This window comes from Oncorhynchus kisutch, linkage group LG3 (assembly GCF_002021735.2).
Source record: "Oncorhynchus kisutch isolate 150728-3 linkage group LG3, Okis_V2, whole genome shotgun sequence".
Lineage (NCBI taxonomy): Eukaryota > Metazoa > Chordata > Actinopteri > Salmoniformes > Salmonidae > Oncorhynchus > Oncorhynchus kisutch.
In genome coordinates, this window is record NC_034176.2 from 34,874,997 (window position 1) to 34,897,671 (window position 22,675).

General features: G+C 41.4%; 1 protein-coding gene across 1 annotated transcript in view; it reads right to left on the reverse strand.

Annotated features, from left to right (window-relative positions):
• Positions 1-22,675, reverse strand: part of galnt9 (polypeptide N-acetylgalactosaminyltransferase 9) — a 93,094-nt gene that overhangs the window by 46,019 nt on the left and 24,400 nt on the right. The window contains exons 5-6 of the mRNA XM_020473783.2: positions 13,481-13,678; positions 9,259-9,376 (exon numbers count right to left, since the gene is read on the reverse strand). Coding sequence (XP_020329372.1) covers positions 9,259-9,376; positions 13,481-13,678 — 316 coding nt within the window. The remainder of the gene's footprint in view (positions 1-9,258; positions 9,377-13,480; positions 13,679-22,675) is intronic.

Consider the following 22,675-nt stretch of genomic DNA (forward strand, 5'->3'; position numbering starts at 1 on the left):
TGTTTAAAGGCAAAGTCAACTTAGTGTATGTAAACTTCTGACCCACTGGAATTGTGATACAGTGAAATAATCTGTCTGTAAAAAAATTGTTGGAAAGTAGATGTCCTAACCGATTTGCCAAAATATATATATATATATATATATATAGTAGCTACATATTCCTGAGGGGACTTGAAAATGAAGGGAAGTGTGTTGGTCTCATGAGATGCTGTATCAGCAAACAATAAGTGAGAGATGGAAAATGCATGATGCAATAAATGTGTATTGACACCTCTGGCAGAATTCATTTCTATTCCTTCTTGATATTTCTTTATTTTTGCAAACTCAGCCTCATGGTAAGCAATGTTTTCATCTCTGATACCAGGGTATGGGTTTCAAATTAGACTTATAAGTCACAGTGAACTGCAGCAAAAATAAACTACTTTAATACTAATATTTTGGAAGAGCTGCAATGGCATCGATAATCAACATCATTAAATATCATGACTAAATTAACTATTTTGTACACATACAGTACTGGGATAAATGGTAAAACTGTGATATCAAGATACAGCAGAAACATTTACTTTAACATCTATAGTCTATATCTTCCTCTCTTTATGATTTCTCCCACATTTACATGAAAACCCCTCCTATTCCCTGTAGTGTAAATACATCTCTAAACTGTTCAGTGGAGGCTCCTCAGGGGAGGAAGGGGAGGATCAATATATTCACGTCACCAAAAAATTGATTAAACACACACTTTGGAATAAAGTTCTACAGTAGCCTCTACAGCAGTCTGTAGTGTTGCACCAGCTGGCTATTAGGGTTGGGTAGGTTACTTTCTAAATGTAATATATTAGTTACTAGTTACTTGTCCAAAACATGTAATCAGTAATGTAACTTTTGGATTACCAAAACTCAGTAACGTAATATGATTACATTCAGTTACTTTTAGATTACTTTCCCCTTAAGTCTCATTCGAAGAAGACAAAAATGTTTGTTACCAATTGAACCACATCTATTGCAGGATAAATCAATGTTAAAATTGACATAGCTGGCCATATATGGGATGTTACATTTTACTTTATGGGTTGGCTTCTTGTAACCCATTGTAACATCCTGACCATAGAAAGCCTCTATTTTCTATGGCAGAGTAGGTCAGGCGTGACTAGGGGGGTTAGTCTAGTTTATATTTTCTATGTGGGGTTCTAGGTAGTTTTTTCTATGTTGGGGTTTTGGTATGATTCCCAATTAGAGGCAGCTGGCTATCGTTGTCTCTAATTGGGGATCATACTTAAGTAGAATTTTTTCCACCTGTGGGTTATGGGATATTGTTTGTTTTGAGTTAATGTTGTTGTCACAGTTCGTTGTTTGTTAGTTTATTGTTTTGTATTTGCTCTAGTTTCACTTCTTTAATAAATTATGTTGAACTCAACATACGCTGCGCCTTGGTCTGACATTCATTCCAACGAACCTATCGCTTTCTACTAAATATAATAACATGATTAAATTATATCTTTACATTAATAACCAAAGTCTCAGAACTTCAGTCATTCCAATAAATATTATACCCTTTGATCAAGAATATGACTTGGAAATATGGAAGTATAGATTAGCCAAATGGTTTTACCTGAGCATAACCCCAAAACTAAGGATTTATTAGCCAGCCCTACTCTCTTGTTGATGATTTTATGGTCATGGAGGACTGATTGGGCTCATTGATCAAGTTGAAAAATAAATGCTGTGCTCATGGAATGGCATGCACTGAGCACTAGTGAAAAATTATTGCCATATGCTGCAATTGCTATAGGCCTATTGTTTACCTTTTCGTTGGTAACACTTTGATGTCTTGATAATATGCAGCTGTTTAAATCCATAGTTGAAACAACAAACTTTCTGAATTAAAAAAAGTTATCCTCGAAGTAATCATCTACTTTTTCAAAAGCATCTGTAATCTGATTACAATATTTTGCTGGTAACAAGTTAGTTACATCTTTCAAGTCAATGTCAATTTTTGGTTTTATTAATATATTGCCACCGAGGCCCACCGGTGTAACTGCTTGCTTAACTGTACTTTAACGGGGTTACTAATGCATTAGTTATAGTAGCTATGTTGACCATGACGTTACTAATGTCATTAGCTTATATGGTGACAACCGTGTAGCTGTTGGCTTGGAAAGTTTTTTTTCTTCTCAGTCACAGACAGCTGATGTGTTGTGCACTGAAATCCACAAGGGGAGGGAAACAGTGAAAGGAGTGAAAGGAGTGAAAGGAGGAGAAGGAATTACACAACAAACACATTTTTCCTGCTTTTTGTAGGTGACTGCTATGAAAGTGCATTGTTTTAGTGGGATCAGGGGTGAATTCATTCCGCCGATTCTGTTTAAAAACGTTTCTTAAATGGTAGCAAACGAAACGGGGATAAACATACCGGAATTTGTCCCAAAGAAACTCACGTTTGCAACTGTTGGACTAACGAGTACACCCTAGATACACTTAGCGCACAACCGTGAGTCAATTACATTTCTGGTTGCGACAACCAATCATATCTCCGTCTGCAACCAAGAATTGCACTCGCCAACCAATCCGAGACACAAGTGCAACCAAGTGGTAACCAAGGATTAACCGATGAGGTCATAGCTATAGCGGGACCTTTAAACTCTACAAGAGGACAATGGAAAAATACTGTAACCCCAGGGTCGTCACAATACGTTTCTTCTCAGGAAATTTTGTTCGGGAGTTATTTCTTTTCTGAAGTAACGTTAGCTATGACGGGATATTTAAACGCTAGAAGAGGACCATGGAAAAATATATTTCCTCTCAGGTAATTTTGGCGATTTATCTTTCTTTTCTGAAGTAACGTTAGCTACAATTTTATTGTTGTCTGCTGTTTTTATTCATCATCATCATCATCATCGATCGGAATATCTAGCAGGTAAGATCAGTGTACAGTAATATGTTAGCAAGGTTAACAAGATGTACAGTGTAGCTACAGAAACACGTTCTAACGCGTTAGTAAACTGGTGTATTGACAGACACAGGTTATCGAAGTAAAGTAACCTTAGCTAGCTTAACGTCCGATGACTCTGACCATCAAAATAGTCTGTTAACCCCACTATTTGCAAACTGGAGTTATTATTGGCTTTTTACCGTAGCTAGCTATCTAAACAAAGTGTGATTTTATAGCTAATAGTTGTGTTTTGTCACTAAACTCAGCATCATCAAACTTCTCCTTTTTCTCTTTTAATTAATTTAGCCAATTGGACTAGACATAACTATAGGGCAAACACTGTCTTCATATCAAATCGGCTAGGGTCATGTCAATTATGAATCAAAAGGCACGCGCGATATCCTATGCTCTTGCTTATGCTGGTGTTTTTGTGGTAGAAATGTCCTTTAGCAAGTAGCTAAAGATAGCATAAGTAGCTAAAGTTTATATACTTCATTTTATTGTTCCATCTATTAACCCAGTCTGCTTACTGTGATTAAAATGTATGTCATTTATGCTTATTAAATACAAACTTTCCCCTTTATTTTCACAGCAGACATGGAGCCTTGGGTTCAGAAAACTGCCAAATGGAAGCCTTGTCTTAACAGACAGTAAGGATTCTAATATTTACAGGACATAAACTACTAAAAGAGTGTGGAGCCAGGCTGTGTCTCCAGGCAATGTGGTGGAATCAGCCAGGAGGGCTGTACTGCTCAAAGGTGGCAACCCAACAAGCAGGGCACATTTGCTGGGTCAGCATGAGATACAGTTTGGCCTTTATAAGGAGCAGTCTTTCAAGTGGATGGTTGAAAATGTGCTGGGCTGGGCTGGGTATTTGGTGGCATCGATGCAGAAAGAATCTGCCTCTCAGCCAGCGAGGAGTGATTTCAAAAACCATGCTGCTAATAAGATGGCTTTCAAGGATACATGGAGCTCTTCCACGAGGGCCGGGAGGCTATCAGGATTAAGTCCACCACCCAGCCATCCTTCACCACCTAGCCATTCAAAGACCAGATGACCACTGGTTCCCAGAGGTCCTCAACATCCTCACTCAGGTCATTGCTGGTTGGACAATTATGTCCCTCCCAGAATCTCGACAGCACAATAAGGAAGCTCATGTCTCCTCGGAAGGTTCAGCCTAGTAAGCTCTATATTATGTTAATATAAATTATTTCATAATGTTATATTTTAGTTTATGGAGATAATAGATAAGTAAAACAATGTTTAATCTGTTGATCTAATTTACTGAATAGTTCTACTTTTCAGCCCTTCCAGCCTCTGAGCCTGATGATGGTGAGCTCCTTATGGCAGCAGAGCAGCTTGAGTCACAGGAGTCAGACGTGCCGCGACCAATGGAGTTACAAGTATCAAGTTATTACATATAGTACTCACTGCTCAGCCTCTTTAAGTCTCATTCTACGTGTTTGTGTGGTGTATTTATAGTGATGACTTACATCATTTAAAATGTATCAGGCCTACACAGTATGTCTCATGTGATATGAGGACCTGTCCTTGGGGAATTTATCATCAATACATTATTTATTGTGTTGAGATGTTGTCTTTTGATTTCAGAGAGCGACGTAGTATGCCTTCCCAAGGATTGGCAACACACTTTGCCTGATGTGGACCATAAGTGGGTGTCCAAGGCATTGTTCAGGTGGTCGGGGAATAGGATTCCAGAGATGGACTTTGCCAGGGTTGACAAAATGTGGTGGGACGCCCCTCCACCACCCCTCATCTGCAGCTCAGCACCGGTGATGGAGAGGTACTTTGTCCATCCTCTGCTGCTCTGGATGCCCAGGAAGCTCTGGCAGGTGAAGCTGTATTGCCCAGATCTTACTATCTGGTAGCAGAATACCTTCAATGTCCCAAGTGCAGTAGGAAGGTCATCAGTTGGAACCACAGCATCCTTTCCCAGCTGGACATAGGCCACAGCATCCAGTTTCCCTGCATTTTGACAGCTAAACCTGTCTGTGACATCAAGGTAGTTCATCTGATGAGACAGCGAGGTCTAGGGAACAGCAGCAGCCATATACAAAAGAAGGTGGAGGAACAATGCAGTCCTGGCTGCAGAGGACTACACCCCCCCCCCACCCCCCAACATGACATCTGTGCCCAAGTACCGCTGGCTAATGCAGGTATACACCCAGGATGTCCTGCCCCAACTGGATGAGGTCACGGCCAGCATTCCCACCCACGGTCCTCAAGATCGACTCAACCAAGAAGGTAGTAAAGACGTTGGCAAGCCACAGTGCCAAAACTGCTGTGTGGGCCACTAATGTGGGAAATGAGCATGGACAAGTCCTCATGTCCGTGCTCACAGCCAGTGAGGGCAAAAGGACTGGGCCCTATGGTCGATGGCCTCATCAAAAAGTATGCGGATGCTGGAATCACAACACCTTCCATCCTGTATGTGAACAGGGACTGTTGCGGAGCAAGCCACATTCAGAAGATGTTCGCTGCCTGGCCACAGCTGAAGATAAAGCTGGACATGTGGCACTGCATGAGGCGCATTGCAGTTGGTTGCAACACTAACTCCCACCAGCTGTATGCAACGTTCATGAATTGTCTCAGCCAGTGCATTTTCCAGTAAGACCAGGATGACCTAAAAGCACTGAAGGATGCAAAACGAAAAGAGCTGGAGGCAAAGCTCATGGGTCCATTAGATGCTGATGTCATGCGTAACATCACTCAGAGTGAGCTGGCCCTGCACTGCCGAAGAACCACACGTGGCACAGAGGAAACCCAGGCTCTGATCACTGAGCTCATCAATGGCTGATGGTGAGAAGGGGCGTGACTCCTTGGGTGTGCCTCTGATCAACTCCTGCAGGATGGAGGACATCTGGAGAACACAGATCAAGCATGTGGCCTGCCCGCAAGACCCAGAGGGTGCCCAGTTATATATCCAGACTGGCATCAGCATCAAGGGAGGACTTCCCCTGCCCACATACAGATGTGCCAGAAGTTCCACATCACTAGAATGCTTCCATCTTCACCTGAACCGATTCCTCCCAGGGAAAAACAATCAAAACAATTCACTTTTAATGTACAATTACTGTTGTCTCTGTTTGAACTGGTGGTTGTATTCAAATGTACCAACCTTGTGAATTTATATTTCAGGTACACTAGCCAGTGATACCTTCTATCAGACGTACCTGGTTGATGGATTGGCACGGTGGAATCAGGACCATGCTGTTGCAGCTACAAGTGACAGGAAGGAGCCCCACTCATACAGTGTCATCCTTCGTCACACTGCCAACACCCTCAGGGAGGATATGCTTGGCAAGATTATGGTTCCTTACACTGTTCCAGGCAAATACACTGATGTCCAAGGGGAGGAAGAGGGCTTTGTGGAATTGCAGGACCTGACAGTTCCAGTGCTGGAGACAGCCCTGCCTCTTGGCACCTTTCGTCCTATTCCCACCCCCTCTACCAGCATCCAGTCCACAGCTGCATCAGTCAGTCCCCTGGCTTCCACTCTTGTACGTGCTACTCTACCACCTGGGCCTCTGTCCTCTACACCTGTGCTCACCAGTCCATCAGTCAGTCCCATCCTACACTCCTGTATGGGCTACTCCCCCCACAGGCAGGCAAGAGTGTGCAAGGTGGTATTGAATGTGTCGCTGTCTGTCGCTTTGGCTGTGTTTGTAAATTCACTCTGGAATGCCAGAGTCTGCTCAGTGCGTTCTTGGGCATTCGTAAAATTCAGAGCGTTTTGCTCCCGGAGCGTTTAAAACACATACTGGACTCTCTGGCCAAAGAGTAGGTTTGATACGAGCTAGCGTTCTGACCTCACAACAGCAGCACCCAAGCTAACTGACTGAAGTTGGCTAGCTTGCTAATGAGAGAACACCTCACTCTGACCATTTTATTCGCCCTAGCAGAGCTGGTTAGGCTGCTTTCATGTTATCTAGTGCGTTGACTAACTGCGGCTGGCAACAATTTACTGACACCCGTCATATTCAACAGGTGTTGCGTGTTATTAAATGAATGTTACCCCTTGATTACTCACATTTCTCTTGACCTGTGCATCTATCCTGAACAAAAATATAACGCAACATGCAATAATTTCAAAGATTTTACTGAGTTACAGTTCATATAAGGAACTCAGTCAATTAAAATAAATTAATTAGGCCATAATCTATTGATTTCACATGACTGAGAATACAGATATGCCTCTGTTGGTCACAGAGATAAAATAAAAAAAACACTCAGTATCTGGACCTCATGCAGCAAGACACATCTCCTTCGCAGAGAGTTGATCAGGCTGTTGATTGTGGAATGTTGTCCCACTCCTCTTCACTGGTGTGTCCAAACTTTTGACTGGTACTGTATATATTTTTGTTCTGTATACATTGTAAACTTTAATTCATAGGCTAGGTTGTAGCAACCTCATGATGGGCAAAATGGAAAATTATAGTATCATGTAGTAGCCTAAACCTATCGATGTTACATTGAACTGGGTGAATGGAATATGAATGACAGTCATCCAATATGCTGTAATAGAAATAAGGCCAAGCTCATCAAAATTGTCCTCCCTCATCTTTAACATCACTGACTGCCACTGATACCGTACATTGAAAAAATGCAATAAGATCATACACTTCTGATCTTGATTCCCTCCAATGACTGTTTTATTCAGCTACTGCTTACCCCAAGATCTCCTCTACCACACAGAAGACCACTGTGGCCTGTGAACCCATTGCATCTTCTCTCGCTCGCTATCAATCAGTGAGCTGGCCTCAGAGACATAATTGCTCCATGCAACAGAGAAGCCAATCTCCATTCCATTAGAGGCTGTACAATACAGTATTTATGGTGGTGAATCAAAGTTGATTTGTTATTCAACCATTCTTATACAGGTATATTTGTTTCATTTTCCTCACAAAGACAGAACTAGAGAAGAAAAGGTACTAGTATTTGCATAGGCGTTATGGTGAAAGACAAAGAGAGACTTATGTTACGACATTTGTGACATTGGTGTTATTATTGCATGGAATCAAGGAGAGTGCAATCACTTTATGTAAGCATTGTGCACATGTCAGACCTGATGCAAGTCATTCAATGGAGCAGAATGACAAAGTGGAGTACATCAGTATAAAAAAAACACACTCCAGTGGGTTTCTTATAACACTCTATTTAGTGGCCGTATCTGAATCAATCTCCTACCTTATGAACCGACCACTCAGTGGCATGGTTTGCTGCATAACGGCAGGTCCGGTGAATAACAAAGCAGAGTTTAACCTTGAAGACTGAAATTCGGGGGTGGCATACTGAACATTGAAGTTACTATCAGGCTCAATGAAGAATGTGACTGTTCACTGGTAACAAACCTGAACCAAACATTTACTTGTTGTCTGAATGTCTTACTATTCAGCGGGAAAACCTTTCTATTGATGAGGATGTCACGCTAGTCCATTTAGAATGATGAGGACTTTGAGACGGTCATCAGCTACTATAATATTCCGTCCAGGTTCCTCAGAGGGGTTGAGTTATCAATAAAATAACCAAGATCTATCCCCTCGCCTCTGAAGTGAATTTTCAAAGACTGCAGAAACCCTTCTGAAGCACCGTTCAAGCAATCTGAAGATTTTAAACTGGATGTGATGACATTAATGAAGGATACTTTTTCAAGCACGTCTCATTCCAATAAGCCCAGAGTGAGTTTAGATTCAGAGTGGTTCCACTTGGCTGAGGAGAAACATTTTCTGAATTTAAACGCGACCAATTCTTCAACCAAGCCTCTGCTCACATGAAGCGTTAAATTCAACTCAAAGCAGCTGCAAAGAGATTTACATTTTCAGTATAGGGCTTTAAAGCCATAGGGTTGACTGAAATATTTGCATTAAGGATTTTCCCTCCCATCTGAGAAACATATTTCTAACATCTCTCAGTTGACGCCTTTGAGTATTGTATCTTAAGCTACTACCCATATTCTACAAAACATAAGGAAACTTAATCGTGAGCCATTCCAAAGAAGGGAATATAAACACAATAAATCATTTCAATAGGACTTTCCAAGTGAGCCGGCGCTGTACCTAATATTGGATTTGTAATTACTGGTATTATGTTCCAGCACACTAGTCTTTCTTTTCCAATCCCACTCGCTTTAGCTGAATAGGCTTATTAACAACCTCAACTTCCAATGACACTTCTAACTCCTTTTTTGTGTGATTATGATTTTGTACATTCATGTTGTAACTTCTCAAAAATAAATGTGTCCATTTGAGTCTATCAAAAGAATGTGGATGTATTCAATCGGCAGAATGAATCAGTGTTGTACTCACGCGCATGCCAAGCTCAATGTTCTCGCCTCCATAGACTTCCATGCCAGGATCGAGGAGGCCGATCTGGCCAAAGTATTCTCTGTCCACCACAAAGGAGCAGCCGATCATAGCTGGTGTCCTAGATGAAAAGACAGATGGAGAGAGGCTTTTAAAAACAGTGTTCATTCCCCTGTCTGTCTTGATCAGCCTCAGTGACACCCACAGTGCACTCTGTTGAGTAGACACTTTACTAAAATAAAACAGGATTCATAGTAATGTTAATAATCACTGCACACCAGGCTGTTTGCACCCTGGGCTACACTGCAGGCCGATACACTATTTACTTGATTTCATTTCATTTAACACAAAAATCTATGCATGATTAACCTGGGAAAACCCCTGAGTAACAATGCATTTTACAAATCGGAGAACACCATTCTCCTCTCTTAATTGTACATCTACATGTGGGGTGCACCCAGACCTTCTGTGAAAATACCACAGGCTCAGCGTTTGATATATCTTTCGATATGCATTTTTCCATAAGTGTCTGTTAAAACATCAAGAGGACCAGCTTCCAGAGACATCTCCATAATACAATAGCACTGGGTCTATAAAGCTCTTCAAGGAAGAGGGGTGGCAGGTAGCCTAGTGGTCAGCGGGAAAAAAACAAGGAACATTGCTTTAGGGATGTATGAGAGGGAAGCTATGATGGGGACAAGGTCCTCTAGTAAATATAGATGGTCAGACACACACAAACCTCCATGAGAGAGCCACCTGTGCTGGCCTGATGGATGGGCCACTGTCCTATCCACTCCAGCCTGCTCTCTCTAGGTCTCTAAAGTTGCTTTTATTTCCGGGCCACTGTCACCCTAGGCTTGCTTTTACTGGCTTTAGCCAATGCATTTAGTGCTCGATGACATAGACTTCATAAAAATGTAATAGAAAAATATAGCAGTCCATGATGTGCGATGACAAATGGAGTCAAAAAGCTTATTTTCAATCTGATCAGTGGGTAGCTGTAGTCTACTGCAGCATGGAGCCTAGTACACCATACATTAACATGCACAGTGGAGAGTGCAGTTCTGTACGGCTGGCCCTACTGTATGTTATCGGGAGGAGGTTATTAGAGAGGGAGGATGAAGAGGGAACTCTATAATGATTAATTGACACTGTGTTAATATTCAAAAGGAGGTTGTTTAGGGATATCAAGGATGCTGTGCATGTCTATATTTGTTTGCATATAGTCGTGTTTAGACGATAATTGCAGTAGTTTTGTCTTCCCAAAATAATCTGCATGGAGTGTGCTTTATGAAATTATTATGCGGGGTAAGGAAGAGAGACACAAACACACACGTGTACACACACACACACACACACACACACACACACACACACACATCTGCGCAATCACTGCTCTATAGATATCTTGCAAAAATCTCCCTTTTCCAGTGGGCAAACTGCTTACACACTCATCCTCGGTCTGGTTTTTCACCTCCTTTTCTTATTTTATGATGTTTTTCAGTCAGTCAAAGTTTATAAAAGCGACGTTTTTTCTATTACAGTGCCTTCAGACAGTATTCACACCCCTTTACTTTTTCCACATTTTGTTGTGTTACAGCCTGAATTTAAAATGGATTACATTGAGATGTATTGTTACTGGCCTACACACAATACACCAATGTCAAAGAGGGATTATGTTTTAAGAACGTGTAACTAATTAATAAAACATGAAAAGCTGAAATGTCTTGAGTTAGTAAGTATTCAACCCCTTCGTTATGGCAAGCATAAATCATTTCTGGAGTAAAAAATATCCAGTTGCACGGACTCACTCTGTGTCCAATAATGGTGTTTATCGTGATTTTTTGAATGACTACCTCATCTCTGTACCCCACACATGCAATTATCTGTAAGCTCTCTCAGTCAAGCAGTGAATGTCAAACACAGATTCAACCTCAAAGTCCAGGGAGGTTTTCCAATGCCTCACAAATAAGGGCACCTATTGGTACATGGGTAAAAACTAAATTAAAAGCAGACATTTAATATCCCTTTGAGCATGATAAAGTTATTCATTACACTTTGGATGGGGTATAAATATACCCAGTCACTACAAAGATACAGGCATCCTTCCTAACTCAGTTGACAGAGAGGAAGGAATTCACTCAGGAATTTCACCAATGGTGACTTTAAAACAGTTACAGACTTGGGAAATGTTCTAGTTACGTACAACCTCGTTAGCCTACGTTAGCTCAACCATCCCGTGGATGGGACACCGATCCTGAAGAAGTTGACCTTGATAGGAGAAAACTGAGGATTGATCAACAACAATATAGTAACTCCACAATACTAACCTAAATTACATAGTGAAATGCCAGTACAGAATACAAATATTCCAAAACATGTATCCTGTTTGCAATAAGGCACTAAAGTAAAACTGCAAAGAATGTGGCAAAGAAATGAACCTTATGTCCTGAATACAAAGCATTATGTTTGGGGAAAATCCTAAACACCACATCACTGAGTACCAATCTTCATATTTTCATGCATGGGTGGTGGCAGCATCATGTTATTGGCATGCTTGTCATCTGCAAGGACTAAGGAGTTTTTTTAGGATAAAAAGATGTGGAATAGAGTTGAGCACAGGCAAAATCCTAGAGGAAAAACTGGTTCAGTCTGCTTTCCAACAGACACTAGGAGACAAATTCACCTTTCAGCAGGACAATAACTTAAAACACAAGGCCAAATATACACTGGAGTTGCTTTCCAAGGTGACTTTAAATATTTTGATTGGCCTTGTTACAGTTTTGACCTAAATTGGATTGAAAAATCCATGGCAACACTTAAAATGGGCTGTCTAGCAATGATCAAAACCAACTTGACAGAGCTTAAAAAAGAATCATGTGCAAATATTGCACAATCCAGCTGTACACAAAGCTCTTAGAGACGTACCCAGAAAAACTCACAGCTGTAATGACTCAGGGGTGTGAATACTTACTGCATGTAAATTATATTTCTCTATTTCATTTGATACATTTGCAAACATTTATAAAAACATGTTTTCACTTTGTCATTATGGGGTATTGTGAGTAAATGGCTGAGAAGAAAAAAACTATTGAATTAATTTTGAATTCAGGCTGCAACACAACAACATGTGGAATAAGTCAATGGGTATGAAAACTTTCTGAAGGCACTGTTGTGGATATATTTTTGGATGCCCAAACACCTCAGCTCTGAATAGCCATAGGCCTACACTACATTATTGTTGATGGGCAGAAAGATGTAGGAAACAAGTAACAGGAATGATCTCCAACAGGGATCAACACAGCCAACACACTCCACCTGCCTCTTGAGGTGTGGAGTGTCAATAACAGGACTGCAAATAGCACCTGCAATGTTTGCAGTCATTCCACTGCTGTTATCTTACAACTGATATCTTACAACAGAAACTATTGTTTTACTGTAGTCCATATGAAAAGGAATCCTCTTACAATATTTAAAGTTTAGTTTTTCATGCTTGTTCTCCTGTGTGTCCGTTTAATCTGTCTCAGGGGCAACAGTAACACCACTTAACAGAGCCCTGCTTGACATTATTTCCAGTGCTTAACATTTCTGTCTCTAACTGGCAAAGCATGGTTCGGTTGTAATTCAAACAGTGATCAGCAAAGTAGCATAGCCATGATGTCAGAACAGTCTGATTGAAATTTTCCTCAGAGGAGAAGTCTCATATTATCTCTGTCTCTGTTGGTTGGCTTCTGACATTGTGTTAAATTAGAATCATAAGCTAAATGATGCTTTAATGTCTCAACCAGAAGACAAATGGCCCATAGCACATGGCTCAGCAGTCACCTCCAGTCTTCAGACACAGCATTAGGGGCTCTATGAATAATTAATTACAACTATTTTATGACCTGATTTGTGTGTATTGCCATGACCTTGCCCCAGCCAAACACATGTCCGGAGAAATAAGACTATTTCTGTGTAATTTAAGAAATATTACATAATAATAATAATGCTGAACATGTAAAAAATACATAAAACATGATTTACCCGAGGCTCCTTGGTGAATATTTACTGTAATAATCACCAACTATATGATTACAGTGACAACATTTATTCCATACAATACAGCACCACACTGTAGACTAAAGTCATACAGCACCCACTGTATGAAATTACACTAATGACCCAATATCAAGGTTTCCTCATCAAAATGGAGGGGGTGCTCAACTATGGTGAGGTGTGTTACCTGATGGGGGCTGTCTCGTCGCCCTTGTCCAGCCACTCCTGAGGGGGGATAATGTACATGCACCACAAGCCCCAGTTGTAGCCGTGGGCCGCGTTGGCGTACTGCTGCACCTCGAACGTGTTGAACTTGATGTTGTCGATGGCCGGGAGGATGATCCGGGTATGGTCCTCCTTCACTCTGGTCAGGATAGGCTCCGCCCTTTGATAAGAGAAGAGAGACATCAGGGTTGAGCTATTGTACTGTGACACTGTCACAACCATCAAACAATCACTCATGCCGCCAAACTTACCCTAGTAAAACTGACTATCCTACCGATCCTCGACTTTGGCGATGTCATCTACAAAATAGCTTCCAATACTCTACTCAGCAAACTGGATGCAGTTTATCACAGTGCCATCCGTTTTGTTACTAAAGCACCTTATACCACCCACCACCGCGACCTGTATGCTCTAGTCAGCTGGCCCTCGCTACATATTTGTCACCAGACCCACTGGCTCCAGGTCATCTACAAGTCCATGCTAGGTAAAGCTCCGCCTTATCTCAGTTCACTGGTCACGATGGCAACACCCACCCGTAGCAAGCGCTCCAGCAGGTGTATCTCACTGATCATCCCTAAAGCCAACACCTCATTTGGCCGCCTTTCCTTCCAGTTCTCTGCTGCCTGTGACTGGAACGAATTGCAAAAGTCACTGAAGTTGGAGACTTTTATCTCCCTCACAAACTTGAAACATCTGCTATCTGAGCAGCTAATTGATCGCTGCAGCTGTACATAGTCCATCGGTAAATAGCCCACCCAATTTACCTACCTCATCCCCATACTGTTTTTATTTATTTACTTTTCTGCTCTTTTGCACACCAGTATCTCTACCTGCACATGACCATCTGATAATTTATCACTCCAGTGTTAATCTGCAAAATTGTGATTATTCGCCTACCTCCTCATGCCTTTTGCACACAATGTATATAGACTCTTATTTATTTTTTCGAATGTGTTATTGACTTGTTTATTGTTTACTCCATGTGTAACTCTGTGTTGTCTGTTCACACTGCTATGCTTGATCTTGGCCAGATCGCAGTTGTAAAATCAACTAGCCTACCTGGTTAAATAAAGGTGAAATAAATAAATAATAATCATCCATCAACATCCCTTTAAAACACTGCAGAGAAATAAATGTAATACATATGGCCAGCAATAAAAAAAAAAAGCAGTGTTGGCTCCCTCAAAATCTTTATTTCTCCTCTACAGGGTTGCCAGGGATTCTCAATAAAAGCCTTTTTCCAAAAGCCTGCCAAAGTCTTCAACAGTGGCTTACTCTAGGGTGTTTTGCTTGCCACGTTCGGTGTCAGAGTACATCAAACTGTGTGCAGCACCATTGGTGTTGTTGTCCCCTAGTCATTGAAGTGGCTGGCTACTTGGTGTGTGTGTTTGTTCCCTTCATTTCCTACTCACTTGGCCTATGGCATGCATGCTGATACCTTTGGGTAGATGGAAGGGGAATAAGGGTCTCTGCCAAGGGTCTCTTCATTTGCCATACTGTTAGCCCTGGCTATACATGTACTTTGATCATCTGTCTAATGTTAGTTCTGCTTCAGTACAGCTTCAGAGCAACTACTCATACCTAGAAGCTGCATTTCGCACAATGTTCAATCTGACAGGCTGCAATTATGATCCATAATTACCGTAACTCTTTAGAATACCCTCTCCCTCATCTCCCTCCATTCTCATCCTCTATCGCTCTCACCATATTTTCTTAAACTCTCTCTCTATCCCCTTCTCTCTCTCTCCCCCTCCCCTTTCTCTCTATTTCTTTAAAAACCAAACCCATTTATCTTCCAAAAGCAGAATTATTCTTTATCACATCAGGGTAGTGGAAAGAGTGCAGGGGAATGGATCCAAATGGAGCTATAAGTGGGTTTCCGGTAAAAATGACTGACAGATGCACTACTAAGTAAAAGCAATCATTTAATAAGAGCGGCATGATTGTAAAAACCTTCATCTCATTCGGAAAGATTGGCATATGAGAGACCTGGGCCTCTACTTACTTTATAAGGTGTAATGGAAAGGATAAAAGTATGCGTGGGAGTGGGGTTGACTTCCCCATCTGCTGTTGGAAAGTTGGTCAGTGTCCAGGTAAAGAAATGTGTTGATGAGCTACATTTTCTGACAAACATAATTTACCGACTGTGCTTTGAATAGTCAAACTTGAACGATAAAGTAATAAAACGTAATAATTGAAAGGGGCTAAAAAATATTGCAACGCTAACTTATTGTCACTGAACACTTTAATTGAAAACGACTGCATTTAGATTCATTAAAGGCTAGGATGTTTGTGTAGCCCTAATCCCCAGGTTAGTTCTGAGATATCTATTGCCAATATGTTATTTCTCAGCCAGCAAATAAATATTGTATGGAGTTAATTCTACTTAGAATGAGTAGGCTAAGTTTTACTTCCCTCAACAACATTCTGTAAGCGTCATATTGCCAAGTGCCTAACATGGATAGGCAAGGATGAATAGAGTATATCTACCACATGCTGAGATCTTGCTTTTGGTGGATCCTGTATGCATTCTCTAACCTTGAGAACTCAGAACCCCCATCCAGTACACTCCATCAGTCATTCATCTTCACCTGTCCCTCGACAGTACAGTAGCAGCCCGAGCGCTAGCTAGCAGCGTGCTCAACACTAGCTACCTCACCAGGTACCTCAGAAACAATGAGGGATCCGGTTTGACTGATGAGGTTTTTCATCCCCCCCTCTTCTTCTCCTATCATTTCAATTGCACCATCTCCGTGACGGTTATTCACCCACATCGGTCCAGATTCAATTTGGTTTCATATTCATATAAGTAGTGTTTTTTCCCCACAGTGATGACTCATGTAATCTTGTTCAAATACATTGTCGCAATAGGTCTCATTGTTTTTCTGGAGCTACTCTCATTTTATTACTACCTGGTCTGGTCTCAAGCCTTTTTCAACATATACATTGTACAGACGTTTTGGACAAATGGAACATTTTATGAGTTGTTTACTTGATGTCTACATGCAAAAAAATATAAACAGCCCTGCGTGTTTTTAACCCACTCAAAACCAACGGAAGATGCCTAATATTGCGATCAACACTTATTTTCCTGACCTAAGCAAACACGCCTGCCTGGGGTTGAGCAGCATCATATGGCAGGATAGAAATGCCCTGATTTCAATCTGTGTGTACTTAAGTCTACATGCCATCTTCTGAGGATGGCTTCTCTCCCTATCTGTCCTACCTTTGTCCTCTGCACAGAGCCCAGAACGCAGGCCGCTGAGATTACGACTCCATTCTTCCAGATTAATGGAATTCCTGTGTGACACATCTTGAATATTGGAAAGTTTCTCAAACACAGATTTATCACATAATGGAATCTAGCTTCATTCACAACCATGCAGCCACAGAACTGCAGGCGCTAAGTGCCTAAAACAGGATCTGTTTCATTCGTTTACAGGTTAATGCACCAGAACACGTGAGTTGCCCATGTAGAAAGTCGAGGGGATTTCATTGTGACCTACTGTAGCTTTTATGAACGCAGTAGATGTGAGCATGTGTGTGCATGCACATTTGTTTGCGTGTGAGAGAGAGAATGTGTGTGTGCATGCACATTTGTTTGTGTGTGCGAGCGTGTGTGTGTGTGTGTGTGTGTGGTGTCTGCATGTGAGAAGCCTTTCATCGCCTCCAGCCATGTTCTAGCACATTAAGACTGCACACTGTGCACAGATATTGGACTACCCAGTCACACAGTTGTCTTCAGGGCTGTTTTGGATAGATAATGCATGAATCTGTAGCAAAAATATTCATATTAGGCAATACTACTCCTGTAAAAATGGCTGAATGAAATGTACAGATGTAGGATCTTAAATTGATCACCCTGTTGCAGGAGAACTTTCCTGCAATGCAGGAAATTAAAAACCTTTCATGTATTTGAGGTTTAAAAATGCTTTTGAAGTTTGTAATTTCCACTTTGAAATTTCAGACTTGATTTTCCGTTATGAAAAAATGTATCAACCCCTGTAAAAATGTGCATGAATTATAATACACATAATAATTCACATTTCCTGTTGCTGCAGCACTACAGTATTTTCCTGCTGTAGCAAACTGTCTCAAATTAAAATTCTACATCTGTAGGGATCATTATTCACACTGAATTTAAAGTTAGTGTCAGGTCCACTGAATAAGGTTTTGGCAATATCATTATAGAGGTTAGGAGCTTGCAATACTATCTATCTTTAGCTTTTATGTCTTGATATTACTTTCATCATTTTCAGTTGATCTGGTAGGTATATATGCTTGAGGATAAAAGCTGATAATACTGTAGTATTAGCAGTATAAATCTCTGTCTATTCTGTATTTTTGGATGCCCGCCTAGTGTGTGGTTTGTGAAGCACTCACTGTGTAAGCGTTACGCCATCTTCCTCCTTTCAAGACGGATAAACACTGAACCAAGACCAGTCAGTCAGAGCAAGAAGAAAGGTAAGACATGTTTCAATTTAGCTGTGAAAAAAAGGCCACAGGGTTTCTAGAGCTCAGTACTGTTAAATGAAAAATAATACTTTTAGCACACTTGCACAGCAAGCAGACTGAGCTCATTATATCCACTAAAAGAAATACAAGTTTTGAGAAGAGACCACAAGTGTCAAAATATGTCCAATTTTTAAACTGTTTTGCACAATGAAAAGATGAACAACTCAGTATAAGGTCTATGAGATCTTATCTACCCTTTTTTTTTATAAAAAAAGGTAATCAAGTGTTTAGTTCACAAATGTATCCAAGAAAAGCACCTCATTGAATCCTTTTAAAATATATTTCAATTTTCTGAACAACAAATGCAAAGCACACAATCCAAACCAATTGAGAGGTCCTTGGAAGAGGTTGGAACGGTCTCTTATTTTTCCTATTCTCCATTCTCTGACCTCAATCTGAATCCTGGGATACGGTGGGATCACAAGGTGTAGCAGCATCACAGCACCATCAAAGCGTGGTGTTGTGACCTGTGCATTTCATTACAGCCATGCAGCCTACATCCAACACGCACAGCCTTTAATCTTCCCCCACACACATACACCGCTCGCATGGACTAATAATGAATCATTAATAACCTGATTGAAACAGTGCAGAATTCAAAAAACAAATAAATATACATTTATCTGAGGCTGCTCCCCCTGTGGGAGTTCAGAGTTCAAGAGGCACGGATGCTCATTACAACCCTGTCGTATTTCCACCACATTAATTGTATTTACAGAAAAATGGAGGTTAGCCTCGGAATGGATGACCCTAGTTTCTCCGCATTGGATGTATAGTTGTACTGTTGTGGCTTTGGATAACAGCAATAATGCAATGCAATGATATAACATCTACCCATCAAGGAAAATGTCAAAATGAATGTAAATTTGTTCCATCCATTCCAACAATGAAAACTATTCAAACGCAAACTATTCATACTTAATAAACCAACATGGGTTCAAGGAAATTGAAAGTGTCAAAGTACATTTTATGATGCAATTATATCAAACTGTCCTAGAATTCCGTATGTGTATAATCAATTCTATGCTAAGGGTAAACAATATCAACTGGACAGTTTCTTGGCTTCAGAGTGCCAGCACATTCACTTGGCTCAGAAAACTGGATGCCTGCATGCATTACTAGCTCTAACAAGGTTATTCACTATGCCTCATGACAAAAAGCAGGGGAACAATCCATCTCACTTATCACTTATGTATGTGCCATAATGCATATTCATATGATGATGAATAGAGGGGCTTGTGATTGCAGCGAATGGACACATCTAAGGTTTCTTCTAGTATTTGAATAAGGGCTTGCAGCACAATACGCCACATACTGTACATTCAACACGTGTCATATTTTTAGCTATTCACACTGAAATCTATATACTCGGCTCTGTGCAAACACAGAAGCACACTCAAATTTGAAGGGCCAAAAATGTGCTGTATGCAACACAAATCAATTTCAATCAAATTCTATTTGTCACATGCTTCGTAAACAGGTATAGACTAAAAGTGATTTGCTTACTTACGGACCTTTCCCAACAATGTAGAGAGAAAGAAAGTAGAGAAATAATAGAAAAGTATTGACATGTAATAATAAAAGTAATAATGAATACACAATGAGTAACGATAACTTGGCTATATACACGGGGTATCAATACCGAGTCGATGTATGAGGTAATTGAAGTAGATATGTACATATAGGTAGGAATAAAGTGACTAGGCAACAGGATAGATAATAAACAGTAGTTAGTGCAAAAGGTCAATGCAGATAGTTAAATAGTTAACCAAATAGCCACCCGGACTAACTATTTAGCAGTGCTATGGCTTGGGGGTAGAAGCTGTTCAGGGTCCTGTTGGTTCCAGAATTAGTGCATCGGTATGGCTTGCATTGTGGTAGCAGAGAGAACAGTTTATGCCTGGAGTCTTTGACAATGTTTAGGTCCTTCCTCTGGCACCGCCTGGTATAGAGTTCCTGGATGGCAAGGAGCTCGGCCCCAGTGATGTACTGGCCCGTACGCCGTATCCTCTTTAGCGCCTTGCGGTCGGATGCCAAGGATTAACCAAAACATATTTCCTAGAGTGATGTAGTGCCTGATGTTTTTTCATCTCGTCTATATCATTCTTTTTTTCTACATTCTATGGCTTCTTTGAGAGAATAAGTTGAATCCAAGGGCACAGTTGTACATTTCATAAGCTGGTGTACAAATATAATGTAGACTCATGTAGTAAAACACATGAACGGCTGCTGTACCAAACAAAGAAGCCACACTATAAAAAAAGTGAAACGTGAAGTGTGTGTGTGTGAGTCGCGAAGGCAGCAGGTGAACTAAATCAAAAGAAATTCAGACTGATCCCTGCATGTAAAACAAGAGAGTGAACATCAGAAACAAGGAGGGTGGTTCCTGTAGAGGTGAAAGGGTGGTGAGGGGATGGAAAAGCACATCCATTTTTTTCAGGAGCAGATGGGGAAACAGATGAGGGAACCACCAGGGAATCAATTATCATCACTCACTCCAAGTCCTGATGAAACCAGCCAACCGACTCCCCCATGTAGCTGGTTGGCAGAGACAGCTGGGTTTGGTGTGGCCATTAAGTTCCCACTAAAAGCCCTCCTGGTCCAGAATAAAGGTACATGAGATTCTCCTCCGCCCAGAAGTTGAAAGGTCGGCGGTGATGAATGTATACACCCTAGACCCACTCCAATTTGCTTACCGCCCAAATAGGTCCACAGACGATGCAATCTCAACCACACTGCACACTGCCCTAACCCATCTGGACAAGAGGAATACCTATGTGAGAATGCTGTTCATCGACTACAGCTCAGCATTTAACACCATAGTACCCTCCAAACTCGTCATCAAGGTCGAGACCCTGGGTCTCGACCCCGCCCTGTGCAACTGGGTACTGGACTTCCTGACGGGCAGCCCCCAGGTGGTGAGGGTAGGTAACAACATCTCCACCCCGTGCATTCTGAGCCCTCTCCTGTACTCCCTGTTCACCCACGACTGCGTGGCCACGCACGCCTCCAACTCAATCATCAAGTTTGCGGACGACACAACAGTGGTAGGCTTGATTACCAACAACGACGAGACGGCCTACAGGGAGGAGGTGAGGGCCCTCGGAGTGTGGTGTCAGGAAAATAACCTCACACTCAATGTCAACAAAACTAAGGAGATGATTGTGGACTTCAGGAAACAGCAGAGGGAACACCCCCCTATCCACATCGATGGAACAGTAGTGGAGAGGGTTGTAAGTTTTAAGTTCCTCGGCGTACACATCACAGACAAACTGAATTGGGCCACCCACACAGACAGCATCGTGAAGAAGGCGCAGCAGCGCCTCTTCAACCTCAGGAGGCTGAAGAAATTCGGCTTGTCACCAAAAGCACACAAACTTCTACAGATGCACAATCGAGAGCATCCTGTCGGGCTGTATCACCGCCTGGTACGGCAACTGCTCCGCCCACAACCACAAAGGCTCTCCAGAGGGTAGTGAGGTCTGCACAACGCATCACCGGGGGCCAACTACCTGCCCTCCAGGACACCTACACCATCCGATGTCACAGGAAGGCCATAAAGATTATCAAGGACAACAACCACCCGAGCCACTCCCTGTTCACCCCGCTATCGTCCAGAAGGCGAGGTCAGTACAGGTGCATCAAAGCTGGGACCGAGAGACTGAAAAACAGCTTCTATCTCAAGGCCATCAGACTGTTAAACAGCTACCACTAACATTGAGTGGCTGCTGCCAACACACTGACTCAACTCCAGCCACTTTAACAATGGGAATTGATGGGAATTGATGTAAAATACATCACTAGCCACTTTAAACAATGCTACTTAATATAATGTTTACATACCCTACATTATTTCTCATATGTATACGTATATACTGTACTCTATATCATCTACTGCATCTTTATGTAATACATGTATCATTAGCCACTTTAAACTATGACACTTTGTTTACATACTCATCTCATATGTATATACTGTACTCGATACCATCTACTGCATCTTGCCTATATCTTTATGTACATATTCTTTATCCCTTTACACTTATGTGTATAAGGTAGTAGTTTTGGAATTGTTAGCTAGATTACTCGTTGGTTATTACTGCATTGTCGGAACTAGAAGCACAAGCATTTCGCTACACTCGCATTAACATCTGCTAACCATGTGTATGTGACAAATACAATTTGATTTGATTTGATTTGATATAGCGGATCAGATCACAGTCGACTAAAAGCCCTCCTGGTAAAGAATAAAGGTACATGAGATTCTCCTCCGCACAGAAGTTGAAAGGTCGGCGGTGATGAATGTATAGCGGATCAGATCACAGTCGACTAAAAGCCCTCCTGGTCCAGGATCAAGGTACATGAGATTCTCCTCCAGAGGACTAGACTAAACTCAGAGGGCCTTGAGCCTTTTTACCTTTAATGCTGTATGTTGATTTGTTATAGTCAAATGTGTGTAGGAATCACATAGTAGTTTACTCATAACTAGGGAGGAGGGGACAAGGAGTTTTTATGAACATGTGATCTCACTTGTGACCTTACTCCAGGCCCTAGATTTTCCTGGTCCAGGGCAACTCTAGGCCCTATTCATTACAAATGATGCCATTCAATACTCTTGAACAAGATATTTAACCACAATTTT